Source organism: Malurus melanocephalus, unplaced genomic scaffold (genome assembly GCF_030028575.1).
Source record: "Malurus melanocephalus ecotype Western Australia unplaced genomic scaffold, MMel_1.1 scaffold_405, whole genome shotgun sequence".
Classification (NCBI taxonomy): Eukaryota; Metazoa; Chordata; class Aves; order Passeriformes; family Maluridae; genus Malurus; species Malurus melanocephalus.
Window position 1 is genome coordinate 618505 of NW_026623637.1, and position 12720 is coordinate 631224.

At 38.6% G+C, this 12720-nt stretch overlaps 1 protein-coding gene across 1 annotated transcript in view; it reads left to right on the forward strand.

Annotated features, from left to right (window-relative positions):
* Positions 1-12720, forward strand: part of MDN1 (midasin AAA ATPase 1) — an 89503-nt gene that overhangs the window by 75837 nt on the left and 946 nt on the right. Inside the window, exons 89-101 of the mRNA XM_057379426.1 lie at positions 161-498; positions 1963-2124; positions 2487-2588; positions 2752-2953; positions 3418-3585; positions 5004-5161; positions 6951-7040; positions 7419-7534; positions 8166-8340; positions 8962-9035; positions 9129-9243; positions 10217-10280; positions 11831-11973. Of these exons, the coding sequence (XP_057235409.1) occupies positions 161-498; positions 1963-2124; positions 2487-2588; positions 2752-2953; positions 3418-3585; positions 5004-5161; positions 6951-7040; positions 7419-7534; positions 8166-8340; positions 8962-9035; positions 9129-9243; positions 10217-10280; positions 11831-11973 (1907 nt within the window). The remainder of the gene's footprint in view (positions 1-160; positions 499-1962; positions 2125-2486; positions 2589-2751; positions 2954-3417; positions 3586-5003; positions 5162-6950; positions 7041-7418; positions 7535-8165; positions 8341-8961; positions 9036-9128; positions 9244-10216; positions 10281-11830; positions 11974-12720) is intronic.

The window sequence follows — 12720 nt, forward strand, 5'->3', positions numbered from 1 at the left end:
AATTACCTGGTTATAGAAAATAATAGATTCTGTGTATAGAACTCAGTATTTTATGTGTTTTTGATAGGCTGGGCAGTTTTATTCCAAATATCTGTAATGTTCACTGTCTCTGCACTTCACTGAAAGTTTTATATACCTTTCTGATTTTTTTTAATTCCAGAAGAAGAGAATCCTTTTGAAATAGATGAGAAACCTGTGGATTTAAATGAGGCAAATACAGAAGAACAGAATGAAGAGGATACTGGTGAGACACAAGGAGATGATCAAGATGCAAAAGCAGCTGAAGAAGGCATTTCTGAAGATAAAGAGGAGAAGGAAGATGAAGGAGACAAAGATGCTCACGATCAAGAAGAGAACACGGGGAACACCGAGGATGCAGAAGAAGAGGAAGAAAAAGAAGAAGAAGAAGAGGAAGAGTCACAGCCACCTGATGAGAAAAAAAAAGAATCTGCTGAAGATAAGGGAATCCCTAATGATGACCAAGGCCTTCAGCCTCAGGTAGAGTGTAATAACTAACAGCATGATTTTCTTTTTTTTAATTGCATTATACAAGATTTAAGAAATKAAAATATTCTCTGATACTGTGAAACAAATTTGACATTGAGTAGATTAAATGTTAGTGAGACTCTTCATCAAGATAACAAGAGCTGTATTACTTTAAACGTGTTTCTGCTGTCTGCATTCCTGCTGCCTCCTTGGCCTTGTGTTAGAATAGAATAGACTCTTWCAGTTGGAAGGAACCTACAGTGRTCATCTAGGCCAACTGCCTGACMACTTCAGGACTGACCAAAACTTTAAACCTATTATTAAGCACCTTGTCTAAATGCCTCTTAAACACTGAGAGCTTTGGGCCATTGAAAACCTCTAGGAAGCCTGTTCCAGTGTTTGACAACCTTCTCAGTAAAGAAATGACTCTGAAGTCCTAATGACAATTTCAATGCATCCTATCACTGGGTATCAGAGAGAAGGGAACAGGACCTCTCTCTCTCCATGACCCCTCCTCAGGAAGTTGTAGAGAGCAATGAGGTCACCCTTCAACCTCCCTCTCTCCAAATCAGAGAAGCCCAAGGTCCTTAGCCTCTCTTTATAGGGCATTGCATCCAGCCCTTGCACCACCTTCATTGCCCTCCTCTGGAYACATTCAAGGACCTTCACATCCTTCTTAACGTGTGAGGCCCAGAGCTGCACACAGCCCTCAGGTGAGGCTACACCAACGCTGAATACAGCAGATTCACCTCTTTTGAGCAGCTGGTGCTGCTGTTTGGTGCACCCCAGGATGGGCATTACCCTCAGTGTGAGCAAGCACTGAGCCTGCTGTGGCCCAGCATCCCCAGATCCCTTTGCAGGGCAGCTCTCCAACCACTCCTCTCCCACTTGTGCCCAGCATTATTCTATTCTAGGTGCAGAAYCCAGCATTTGGACCTGTTAAATTTCATCCCATTAATCACAGTCYARTGCCCCAGTCTGTCTAAATCCCTCTGCGAAGGCCTTCAAGAGAGCCCACAGCACCTCCYAGTTTGTATCATCAGCAAACTTGCTAATGGTGYGKTCAACTCCTGCAGCCAKATTKTAGATGAATACACTGGACAGGGCTAATCTAGAGCTGAGCCCTGAGGAACAGCACTGGTGGGTGTCACCAGTCAGATGAAGCCCCATTCCCTACAACCATTTGAGCCCTGCCATTCACCCAGCACACTGTGAATCCACTCATCTCACAGCTGGACAAAATGTCCAAAAGGATGCTGTAAGGGACAGTATCAAAAGCCTTACTAAAAATCTGGTGCTTTCTCCTTATCTGCTAGGCGGTGATCTCATCATGGAAGGAGTATCAAATTAAATAGGATTTTCACTTTGTTAACCCTTCCTGACTGTGCATGATGACTATTCATCTTCACGTGCCTTTCAATAACAACAGTTCTCAAATGTTTTTCAGAATGTTAAAATAATACAATCTTATTTCAGGAAGAGGAGGATAAAGATAATTCAGAGATGGAYGAACAGATCCCTGAGGCTGAGGAAAGAATGGAACATGAAACACAAGGGCAGACTGGGCAAGAAAATCTGCAGAGTGACAGTGCTGTTGAGTTGGCTGGAGAGGCTTCAGAAAAGGACCAGTCTAAAGAGGTAAATAACATGAGTTAAAAAGGCTAAATTTGTGAACATGTTTTCAAGTTGAAATCAAGGAATTGCTGCTATAGTTTTTAAGGACTGTGTGTAAGACTTCGTTTGTACCAGTTATAAACTCCCTGGAAAAAACTTTCAAGACTATGTTGATAACCCTGCATTTTCACTGCTATAAAGGTAAATTTAGGGTAATYGTTGAGCTTCAGAAGTGGCTTGTCTTCTCTCCATAAAAATTATACTTGCAGTTGTGAACCATTGCTCATTCACAATAGAAGGTAGCAAAGCATTGCAGTTTAACATCTTGAGTTTGTTTACAATAGTTGCTGTTTTCAGTTACACTTGAATTTTAATTTTTTTTTCAGGAAAGTGGAACAGGAGCTTCAAGTGCAAATCAGTCAGAAGGCCATGAATCCACACGCATGGCCCGGATGGCTTCTCAGAAGCAAAGCAARAAAAATACCCAGGTTCATCTATTCTTATAATTTTTTTAGATTTTTGCTTAAATGTCTTAGTATTAACCAGCAAATAGACAGGACCCAGTTTCTCCTTGTTCGAACACTGTTCTCATTAGTGTTGGGTTACACCTCACTTGAAGTTCATGGTGTGTGTTCATTTGTTCTTTTTCAGAGTTTCAAGAGGAAACCTGGCCAGGCAGACAATGAGCGCTCCATGGGAGATCACAATGAGCACATCCACAAGCGATTGAGAACCATGGAATCCAGCAGTGAAGCAAAGCAGGATGCAACTCAGCCTAAACAAAACGTGGAGGAGGCTGATGCATTTGAACATATTAAACAAGGCTCTGAACACTACGATGCACAGACATATGGTACAGTGGTATTTCTGGGTCTAACAAGTTCTCAGTGCATAATCAAATCCTGAAACACTCCTATTTGCTGTAGTGTTCCCTGCTTGCTTTTTAAAGTTGTGTTTAACAATCCTTGGCTTTGGTTAAAGATGCAGCACCATTTCACTACAATAAATGCTACTCTTTGGCAGAYGGATTCAGCCTAATGATAGCACTTTTGAAAATACTGAATTGACTGATAAAAATGGATTTTATCTTAATAAGTATCTTTACAATCTGTTSTTCCCAAATCTTGCTTCAGTTAATCAGGGCAATACCTTACTAACATGGCACAGCACAGTGAAAGATAAAACGGGTTTGAGCTTTAGATCTCTTCGAAGTTCTCTGAAACTCATACACAGCAGCCTCAGAATGCAACATTTTTTTTTAACTTGACTACTTCTCCTTCCACTTTCCTCCTGATAAATATTGTTGTCTTTGTGCAGATGTAGCTAGCAAGGAGCAAGAGAAACCTATTATGCCTCCTGATGAAAAAGAAGAAGATTGTGAAGATGCAGCAATGGAAACAGAAATGCAGAATGAGGATCTCAAAGCTGTAGACACTGAAGAGCTGAAACCAGAAAAAAAGAAGTCTACTGCCACTAAACCTCCTGGTACATTAACTCAAAAAGCATTCTAAATATATGCCGATATGGATCTTTTGATGTATATGTAGGTATTTAGATTTGCATGTAATGGATGAGTTTCATAAGACTCATTTGTCATAAGATGTCTCATAATGCTAAAATGCCTTCACTAAATTGATTTTTCTGCAGCAGTATTCTTACTTCTGCCTARTAACCAGCATTAGCCTTTGCTAAATTGATTGACAGAGGGGTTTGCTGCTTTCTTTYAAGTTAATGGTCTCTAATCTTTATCCACCACTTTGAAGAAATAAAAAGCAAACACTTCCCTGCTGTTCAACACGATGCCACTTCACTTAATTAATTGGCACATAACAATGCATTCCACTGTCACCACCATCAGTACCATGTAGCTCAACATTTTTATGTATAAATKCTTGTAAAAAACCCAAACAAATCAGGAAGAAGTTGAGCTGGTCTAAACAGCATCTGGTGAGGTAGCACCAAACTCCCACTGAGCAGCTTAAAGAAGTGGTTGGTGGAGGAGAAGATAGGTCTGACTTGTCAGCCACACAGYCCCACTACACAAAATAAGCTAGATTGAAGTGTCTCTTGCCARTTACAGCAGAAATTGTATTTTGATGGGTCTAAGTAAATGACACCATAGCTTGGAATTTTTAAGTTTTCTTCATGAACAACACGAAGAGTGGCTAGAGAGGGGAGATGAGTTTTACACGCCTACATTCTTGCCTCCCACTCCCTTGAGCTTTAATCACATAAATCTCTTGTTACASTCTTCAGCTTTATGGTACAGGTGTGCATGTAATCAGTCTGTTTTTCCACATGATTCTCCAACTGTGTTCTGAAAAACTARAATCTTTGAAACATCTCCTACAATGTCATACTTTTTGTCCTTTAGAATTATTCTTTAAAAAATGAGTTGTTAAACAGTTTAGTACAGTGAAAACAGTAATAAAACAAAATCTGTAGTCCAAATCCTTACTTGTAAATTGGTTTTGTTTTTATAGAAAATTGTTCTGTTAAAAATTAGTAAAAGATAAGCAAAGTTTGACTTTCTGATTATTCTCAAATTGCTTAAAACCTTCTATCATTCTGTCAGAGAGACTATGAGAGTCAACAAATGTACTTCATCAGTGGAATTGTCAAGCATTAAAGATCTGTTAGGTATTATTTTGCTTATCTGGCGAGAAGATTACAAGAGAAAAAAACAATTTGCATTAGGAAATGCATATTTATTTGCTCCAGTAAGTTGAAAGGTATATTCATCCCATTCCTGGAATTAAATGTCTTATCATTTGGCACTCCTTTTAAAAGAAAACTAGTCTGCACTACAAAGCATGTGAGATGCTTTATAAAAGAGTCAATACAGTATTGCTTCTTGTATTATGTGTGGTCCATGAAGTCTGTAATTAATTTTGTGGTTGCAGGACCAGGTGATGTGGAGCCAGAGATCCAGACCTTTGACTCAGAGGATGTCAATGACTCTGCACCAGAAAAGCTACCAAAGGTGGCTGAGGAGAAGCCAGAGAGAAGCAAGGACTCGACCATACACACAGCCCACCAGTTTCTGATGGACACTCCTCAGGTAGGATACCCAGTCTGCCTTCTTTCAGCTACAGTAGGAGAAACAGTTTTACTTGGTCTTTGTTAATGAAACTCTCTGAATGCAAAAGACTAGAATTAATTTTTTTCAGCCAACTCAATGCCTTGCAGAATAGCAGAATTTAAATTAACACACAATTAACTGTTCGTATGCAGCTGAAAGATACCTTTAAAATGACTAGTTCAACCCATCTTTAGCATGGAATCTTCTCACATATTTTTTTTTAAAGCTTTTGTTTTTCTGACTGTAAAGAACTTGCTTAGATGAATCTGCAGATCAAATGCTTGGGTAAAGTGGAAAGCAGTGGGCAAAGATGTGTGGCCTGAATCAGAGTGACGAGAGAGCTAGGCATCACTGACTTTAAAACACCATTGTGGACAAAGAATCCACCTTACTTAATTTATTACAATGTATTACTTCTTTATAAAAGCTGTTTGCAGGTATTGTAGAACCTTCTTGAGCTTTTAATGAATGTCTCAATTCAACAATACCATGGCTTAGAAAACCCTAGAGCTTCATGTAACACTCAGGGTTTTCTAAGGCAAACTTCTGTGAAAAAGCATATTTTGTTATAAAGACCTATGGCATAGAAGCAGTTGGTGGTGGATAACCAGTTGATGAAGTAAAAATATTTTCAGGGTCTGKTTTTTTTAGAAKGATTGACCTTTCATTCTTACAGTATGGAAAGACTTGGAGAGTGCTATTTTACTGTTTCTACACATAACACAGAAAGGATTGTGTGCCAGCTGTACTGGGAATTTCCATCTTAACGCTAAGTGTTGCGTCTTTCTCTCTTTGGAGAAAGGCTGCTGAATGCAAGTGTTCTCTTGTTGTCAGAGTAATTGTGGCTTGGGGGTTTGTAAGTTTTTATCCAATTGGCACGCAAAACATGAAACAGGAGAGGGAGCTCTTGCAGCACCACTTCAAGAGGAAGGGAACGAGGCTGCTGGGGGAAAAGTGCAGCTTCTCACCTTTCAGCTAAAGGAAGTGGAGAGAAATTTCCTCCATGTACCATGTATATTCTTCCTCCCTTCCTTAAACCTGCAGTAGGTGACCAGTGGGACAGCTGCTGCTTCTTGAGGATTGAGAAATTACTGAGACTGTTGGAGTTCACAAACATGGGCTTATTTTCCTTCGTCCATTATCCTGCAGACCATGTACTGCTGTTTGGCTAAACTGGGATTTTGTAAGTCAGGAGCAGAGATTGTCACTGAAAGGAAAATGAAAGTAAAAGACGTGTCATAAAGTTTGAGGGTCCTGTAACATAATGGCTTATCAAATATTATTTGGTGTCAGGTAAGGAGGATGATGTCATTCATTCTTCAAGTGGTTTGAATGAAGCTTTAAAAAAATTAATTAAGTAAAGTATACTATATTTTCAAACATACTAGTTGGGTGTAGTGTTTAGTAGTTTGATCTCCATTGTACTGTCATTAAATCTGGTGTTTGTYAAGGTCATTTAATTTATTATCTTGAAGTTCTGTATTTTATTATATTCAGTATCAGTATCATAGAAGTTCCTAGTTTTGTTTCTGTATTGACTATATCACATATGGAGATATTTGTGGGGAGGTATTTATCCTTCATGTACATGTAAGCTATTAAAAAAACATGGAGATTTAAAATCTTTGTTTAGGTATTCAGGTATTTTAGTGTTCAAAAGAATAAGAACAATGCATTTATACCTTTTTTTATAATTTGCTATACTTTGGGATCGCCAGATGTGTAAACTTATTTTTCTGTCTCATAAAACTCGTAACTCCACTTTCAGCACATCATTAGAGATCCTGAAGAGCTAAGAAAGGAACTTGAAAGGCAATTGGAAGCYTGGCAGACACAACAGCCTGGAACTCCAGACGAGGTTCGTGACATCACTTGAATATAACTGTCATAAGAATTCTTCATTGCATTATTTAATTTTGTTTTACTGCTAGAACATTGAGGAATCCAAGCAGACTGGAATCTTAAATACTCAAAATCACATTATATAGACACTGTTTTTGTTGTTACACTCAACTTACTCTAAAAAAAATTACATGGAATAATTACATTATTATTCTTGAAGCAGGATGATTCAGATCTTGTTTTGAATGTGAATGCAGATTGTCTTACGAGACATCCTCAGTTTTAGCTGGTTACTGCCTTCCACTTGGTGTACTGAGGTTTGGTTTCTCAGACAGTTCTCAGCTTCTTTTRGTTTTTTCATAACTCACTTTAATTTCTTCGTGTGATGTTGTAGGAGAAGGAAGCAGCACAGTTGTGGCAGAGATATTTAGTACTGACTGCTCCTCTGTCACAGCAGCTTTGTGAACAGCTGCGGCTCATACTGGAACCCACTCAAGCTGCCAAGTTGAAGTAAGTTGGGTCTTTCTGAGGCTTCTGATTTCTTTAAACTCCTGCGTTTGGGGTGCGTTCACCACTGTAAAACTGCAGCTTTGTCATTCTTGCATTACATTAATTGTTCCTTAATTTGCAGATGCATTCAATTTCCTTTTGCATGGGAACACTAGGTTATTTTATGAAATGCAAACRTGATATAGTAGTAGGCACTCATCCTGAAGATATTTCCTATTTTTTTTCTCCTATGCAACAGGTTATCAATCAACTTCACAATTTGAAGTCAAAGATTATGTTAAATATCAAATTTTTTTATGTTGTTTATAACATAAAATTATTTTTTAAGAGTTACAAACTTGTTTAAAGTCTTGGACAAATCTAAATTCACAGTCTATCTTCCATTTTAGGTACCTAGATATAAATTTATTTAAAAACACTRAATATCCATCCTATATTAAAAATATGGGGGTTTTTAATCTATAAATAAATATATAAATATATAAATATGAGTATTAAAACTACTGATTTTAGATTTGTAGTGTTTTACAAAAAAAAATTGTTATTTGGTGTATATGCTGCATAGGTCAGGATTTCCAAAATGAGATGATTTCTGATAATCCCTGTCACTACATCTCTTCTTGTCTTCCAGAGGAGATTACAGAACAGGGAAGAGACTGAACATGCGCAAAGTGATCCCATACATTGCCAGTCAGTTCCGAAAAGACAAGATCTGGCTGCGAAGGACCAAGCCCAGTAAACGACAGTACCAGATTTGCTTGGCTATTGATGATTCCTCTAGTATGATTGACAATCACTCTAAACAGGTAAAATTAAACCTTGGAAGAAGTATGGAGGAGCTACTGTCATTGAGTATGGCAGTTGCTAACTTGTTTCGTACAGGGCTGGTGGCTCTGGCTGATAATTCCAGAGCAGCTGTTTTTCCAGTCCGTGTGCTTGAACTCTTCTCACTTCATGCCTAAGAGATTTATTACCAAAAGATCAGTGAAAACTAGCTGAAAGGATAACTTGTGAAGTTTATTAGACAGAGGTGTACATATCCACTGTAAAATTACTTTTTGTAGTCTACAAAAGGCTGAAACTTCCTTATCTGGCAGTTCATTGGAGCCCTAAATATCCATTCATCATAGCCCACTTGTAGGGTTTTTATTTATTAAAATTGTGTGTTTCCTTCTAAACAGTTATTTCAGTGTTTATTTCATTAGCCTACCTAAAGTGGTGTCTCTAAATCAATCAGCTGAAGCCCTCAAGCAGAACTCRTGTACCCTTATTGCACCATCTTACATAAGGCAGGCAAAAAGATAGGCAATATCTTCAGTTATTTTTCTAGATGAAAAATAATTTCAGTAATGTTCTTCATATTAATACTGAGCTTTGAGTAAAACTTTGAATATCCTATTTTTGATGTAACTTTTTTTGTGTAACAGCTTGCATATGAATCCCTGGCAGTTATTGGAAATGCACTGACTCTTTTAGAAGTGGGACAAATTGCTGTGTGTAGGTGAGTTTATTTGAAATCTCAACTTTCCTTCAGTACTTTAGAGCAGAATGTAAATACCAGTTTCATGCTGTAATTTTCTCTTCTTTTCTAAAGCTTTGGAGAGACTGTTCAGCTGCTGCACCCATTCCACGAGCAGTTCAGTGACCAGTCAGGGACACGGATATTGCGTCTTTGCAAGTTTCAGCAGAAGAAAACAAAAATAGCCCAGGTACAAAAGAATGCCTCTAGGGCAACAGGTTTGCCAGTCTTTTCTGGATAAGATATCAGCAACTTCACGGTGTCAGGATCACTTTGTAACATTTACTGTTTTGGTTTTTTTTTGTATTTGAGGGTCTGATAGCAGGTTAGATAATGAAGAGATACAATTGTCATAATTTTGTAATAGGAAGAGTATTTTCTCACTTTTAGTTCTGATGCATACCACTTTTTAGCATTCACCTTTCTCTGTACTGGGTCTTAAAAAGTGTTTTGGCTACAAGCTATTGAGTACCCTAATGCCAAATCCTGTCAAAGTTTGTGAGACTTCAGGAGATTTCCATGACACATGGATTACACTGTAGTAGCAGAAGGAAGAGCTTTAAGTTTATCAGACTTGACTGATTCCTGAAGAAAATCATTTTCTGTAGTAAATTATGTAAATAAAGTAAATTATACAGGGCATATAGTGATATAGATATAGACAACTGCAAAGTTTTCTTCAGGAAGGTTTTTGCAGTCTTACCCTTCCAGACTTAAGATCATCTGTTGATATTAAAATGGTAACAGAGGAGACTCAAATAACTCAACAGTAATCTTAAAAACCAAAATTGAAAGGACTTGACCATCGATGTTTTTAATTTTAATTCAGCTGGTTTAAGCCAAAGAAGTTCAACCTAGAAGTAGAATGTATATTTCCAATGATGCCAGTTAATCTCTTTAGAAGYGTACTGTTTTGATGGCTTTGCTAGCATTGGAAAAAATTTAAATCCTKTTGGGAGGCTTCTCTGAAGATTCTTTAGTTCAAAAGTACTTAATAAATTTAAAGCAGGAGTTAATAGATCAGAATGCCAAGAACTGTATCTGTGTTAGACAGTGAGACTGTCTTGGCATTTAAAATGGAAAAAGGTGATCTTTTAAAATGTTTTCATTATTAAGTTTATTATAGTGAGATAACTAAATTTTCCTGTTTATTTCCTCTGCAGTTTCTAGAATCATCAGCAAATATGTTTGCTGCAGCACAGCAGTTATCTCAAAATATTAATCCGGGTGAGTTTTTTGTGTTACTGTGCTTGTTGCCATGGCAGCAGAATGCTCACTACAGTCCCAAAGTAGGATGCTGCCAGGAAAACTCCTAGCACTGGARCATCACTTGCATAAGGGCTTTGGGTTTTGCTTTGTCAAAAGCAAGGCTTRGTTGAAATTTACCTCATAACCCAAGAGACACGTACTTCATATTTGTCAGTAATTCACTAAAATTTGTTTAAAACATTTAGAAAAGGTTCTCTTTACTTGTCTCCATGTCATGCTTGCAGACTGTGCTAAAGCCTAGATGGTGGCAGCTTGGAGCATTATCCAGCTTCCCAGGGACCTTGACTCTGTAGACACTTCTGCTATAGCTCGAGAGCCTGAGTTCTCTAGATATCTGGAACTACACTGCTTTAAGGATGGAATTTACCGCCTACCTGCCCTTTGCTGTCCTGTAAGGTCACGAGCTGCTGGAATTTTCCAGAAAAGCTGGAAGACTGCTTGCCTTGTGTCTGACCAAGATTGCTTTGTGATAATTAAAAGCTTGTCTTGGTGGCACCCTTATTTTTTATAAGTTCTTGTTGAAGTACTCCAGGAAGTGGACAGTCTGGGATTTACACCCCACAGCTGCTTTGCCACAGGTGGCCAGACTATCAGAATATTCTGAGGGRGAGCAGCATCCAGTCCTGTTGAACTAGATTGGGATGCAGCAGCAATCAGCTCCTTAGGATTAGGGAGCTGGCAAGAGAAAAGGCCCATAGCATCCATCACCTCTTTTTGTAAAAAGATGAATCCCTGTCAATTTGGGGCCTGTCTGCAGAAGTGTGTTCTGCATACCTCTGTCACCATTGGGGCCTGCATTCCTGAATGTAATTACAGTGATTTTATGTGTAATTAAAACATGACAGATGTATAACTTACAGATGTATAACAGAGTGTACCTTTAGAGGGATGTATCTGACTCTGGGARCAACTTGGATCAAGTGGCATGTCTCCAGAAATGGTTGGTGCTGAAGAACTCAGCACTGCTGAGTGCTGAGTGCTGTCTGATGTTTCAGACTAATTTAGTTTCTTAAAGAAATAACCCATTTGAGGCAATCCAGGATCGTTTTCTGATGAAAGCCAAGCCTGTTAAAGTGGGGGCAACAGGGGAAAGCCTACAGATGGACCCACAGGTACCTGCTTCTGGAGGAAAAGATAWGAGCTCTATTTCACTGCAGCAGCTRGTGCTCTATTGAGCAGTATTTAACCCCTAGGCATGAAAGACAAGGCCATGATTAAGTCTGTTTGGTGTTTCTATGACTGATGTATGGTGGGGCTCATCTGTGCTGTGTGTGTTACCACCTCCTCCCCACCATTATTCTCAACGGTGTCACACAGTATTTTTTTTCTTGCCACTGGTAACTGCACCTTAATGCTAAGTCACAGCATTCTATTTGATTAAGAGTTCATTTCCTTAGGAATACTCCTTTTCCCATAATACCCAYAGGGCAAACAACAAAATAGTGGGTTGTGCCTTTTAAATGGATTACTCTGAACTTACGGGAATTTTAAATGTTCTTTGTTCTCAGAAACAGCGCAGCTGCTTTTGATCGTATCTGATGGAAGAGGCCTTTTCTTGGAAGGCAAGGAACGAGTGACAGCAGCAGTTCAAGCAGCTCGGAATGCCAATATCTTTGTTATTTTTGTTGTRTTGGACAATCCTAATTCCCGGGTAAGTGAACAAGGGAGGAGTATTCAACTGCAGTGAATAAGAAACAGATACAAATCTTTTTCTTGTCTTTTGTAGTGCCATACAGCTACCTTATCTTTTGTAGAGGTCAGAGGTACTGAACCCAATTTCAGTTTTTCACGTCTGTCAGAGCTACCATTTCTTCCTACTGTGCTTATCTTTTGTATTTAAAAACTCAGCTTCCATGCCACAGAAAGGCTAAGTGAGAGCTCCCATCTTCAAACATAATGGTTGTAGCTCTCGGCCACCAGGGAGGCAGCTGGCAGGTTGACAAATTTGGAGTTGGAGAGATGCTTTGTTYCATCTCAGCACTGATTCAACTTGATAATTTCTGACAGCAGTCTCCAATTGACATGACAGCTGGAGCCAGTATGAGATGAAACATTAGACAGAAGGGAGTATGTGAGAGTTGTTTAATGCCTCAGTCGGGAAAGATGAGTCCTGCATCTGGTAATGGGGGAAGAAAAGTGTTAGATATCCTTGGATGGGTAGCTGAAGTATCTGGGAGCTTTTCAGGGAGACTGTAGTGCAGTTAGTGAGCAAACTTCAGAGTTAAATTGAATTACATGGTGAAGACTCTAATTTTCTAGTTCACGTGTTCTTATGTCTTTATTTTTGCATACAAAACTCATCTCCTGTATTTATTGTTGAAAAACTAAATGTTCTCCTGTTGACAGACTGCTAAAAGATTCTGATGAAACCTGACTGTAGTATCAAAGGAAAATTCTG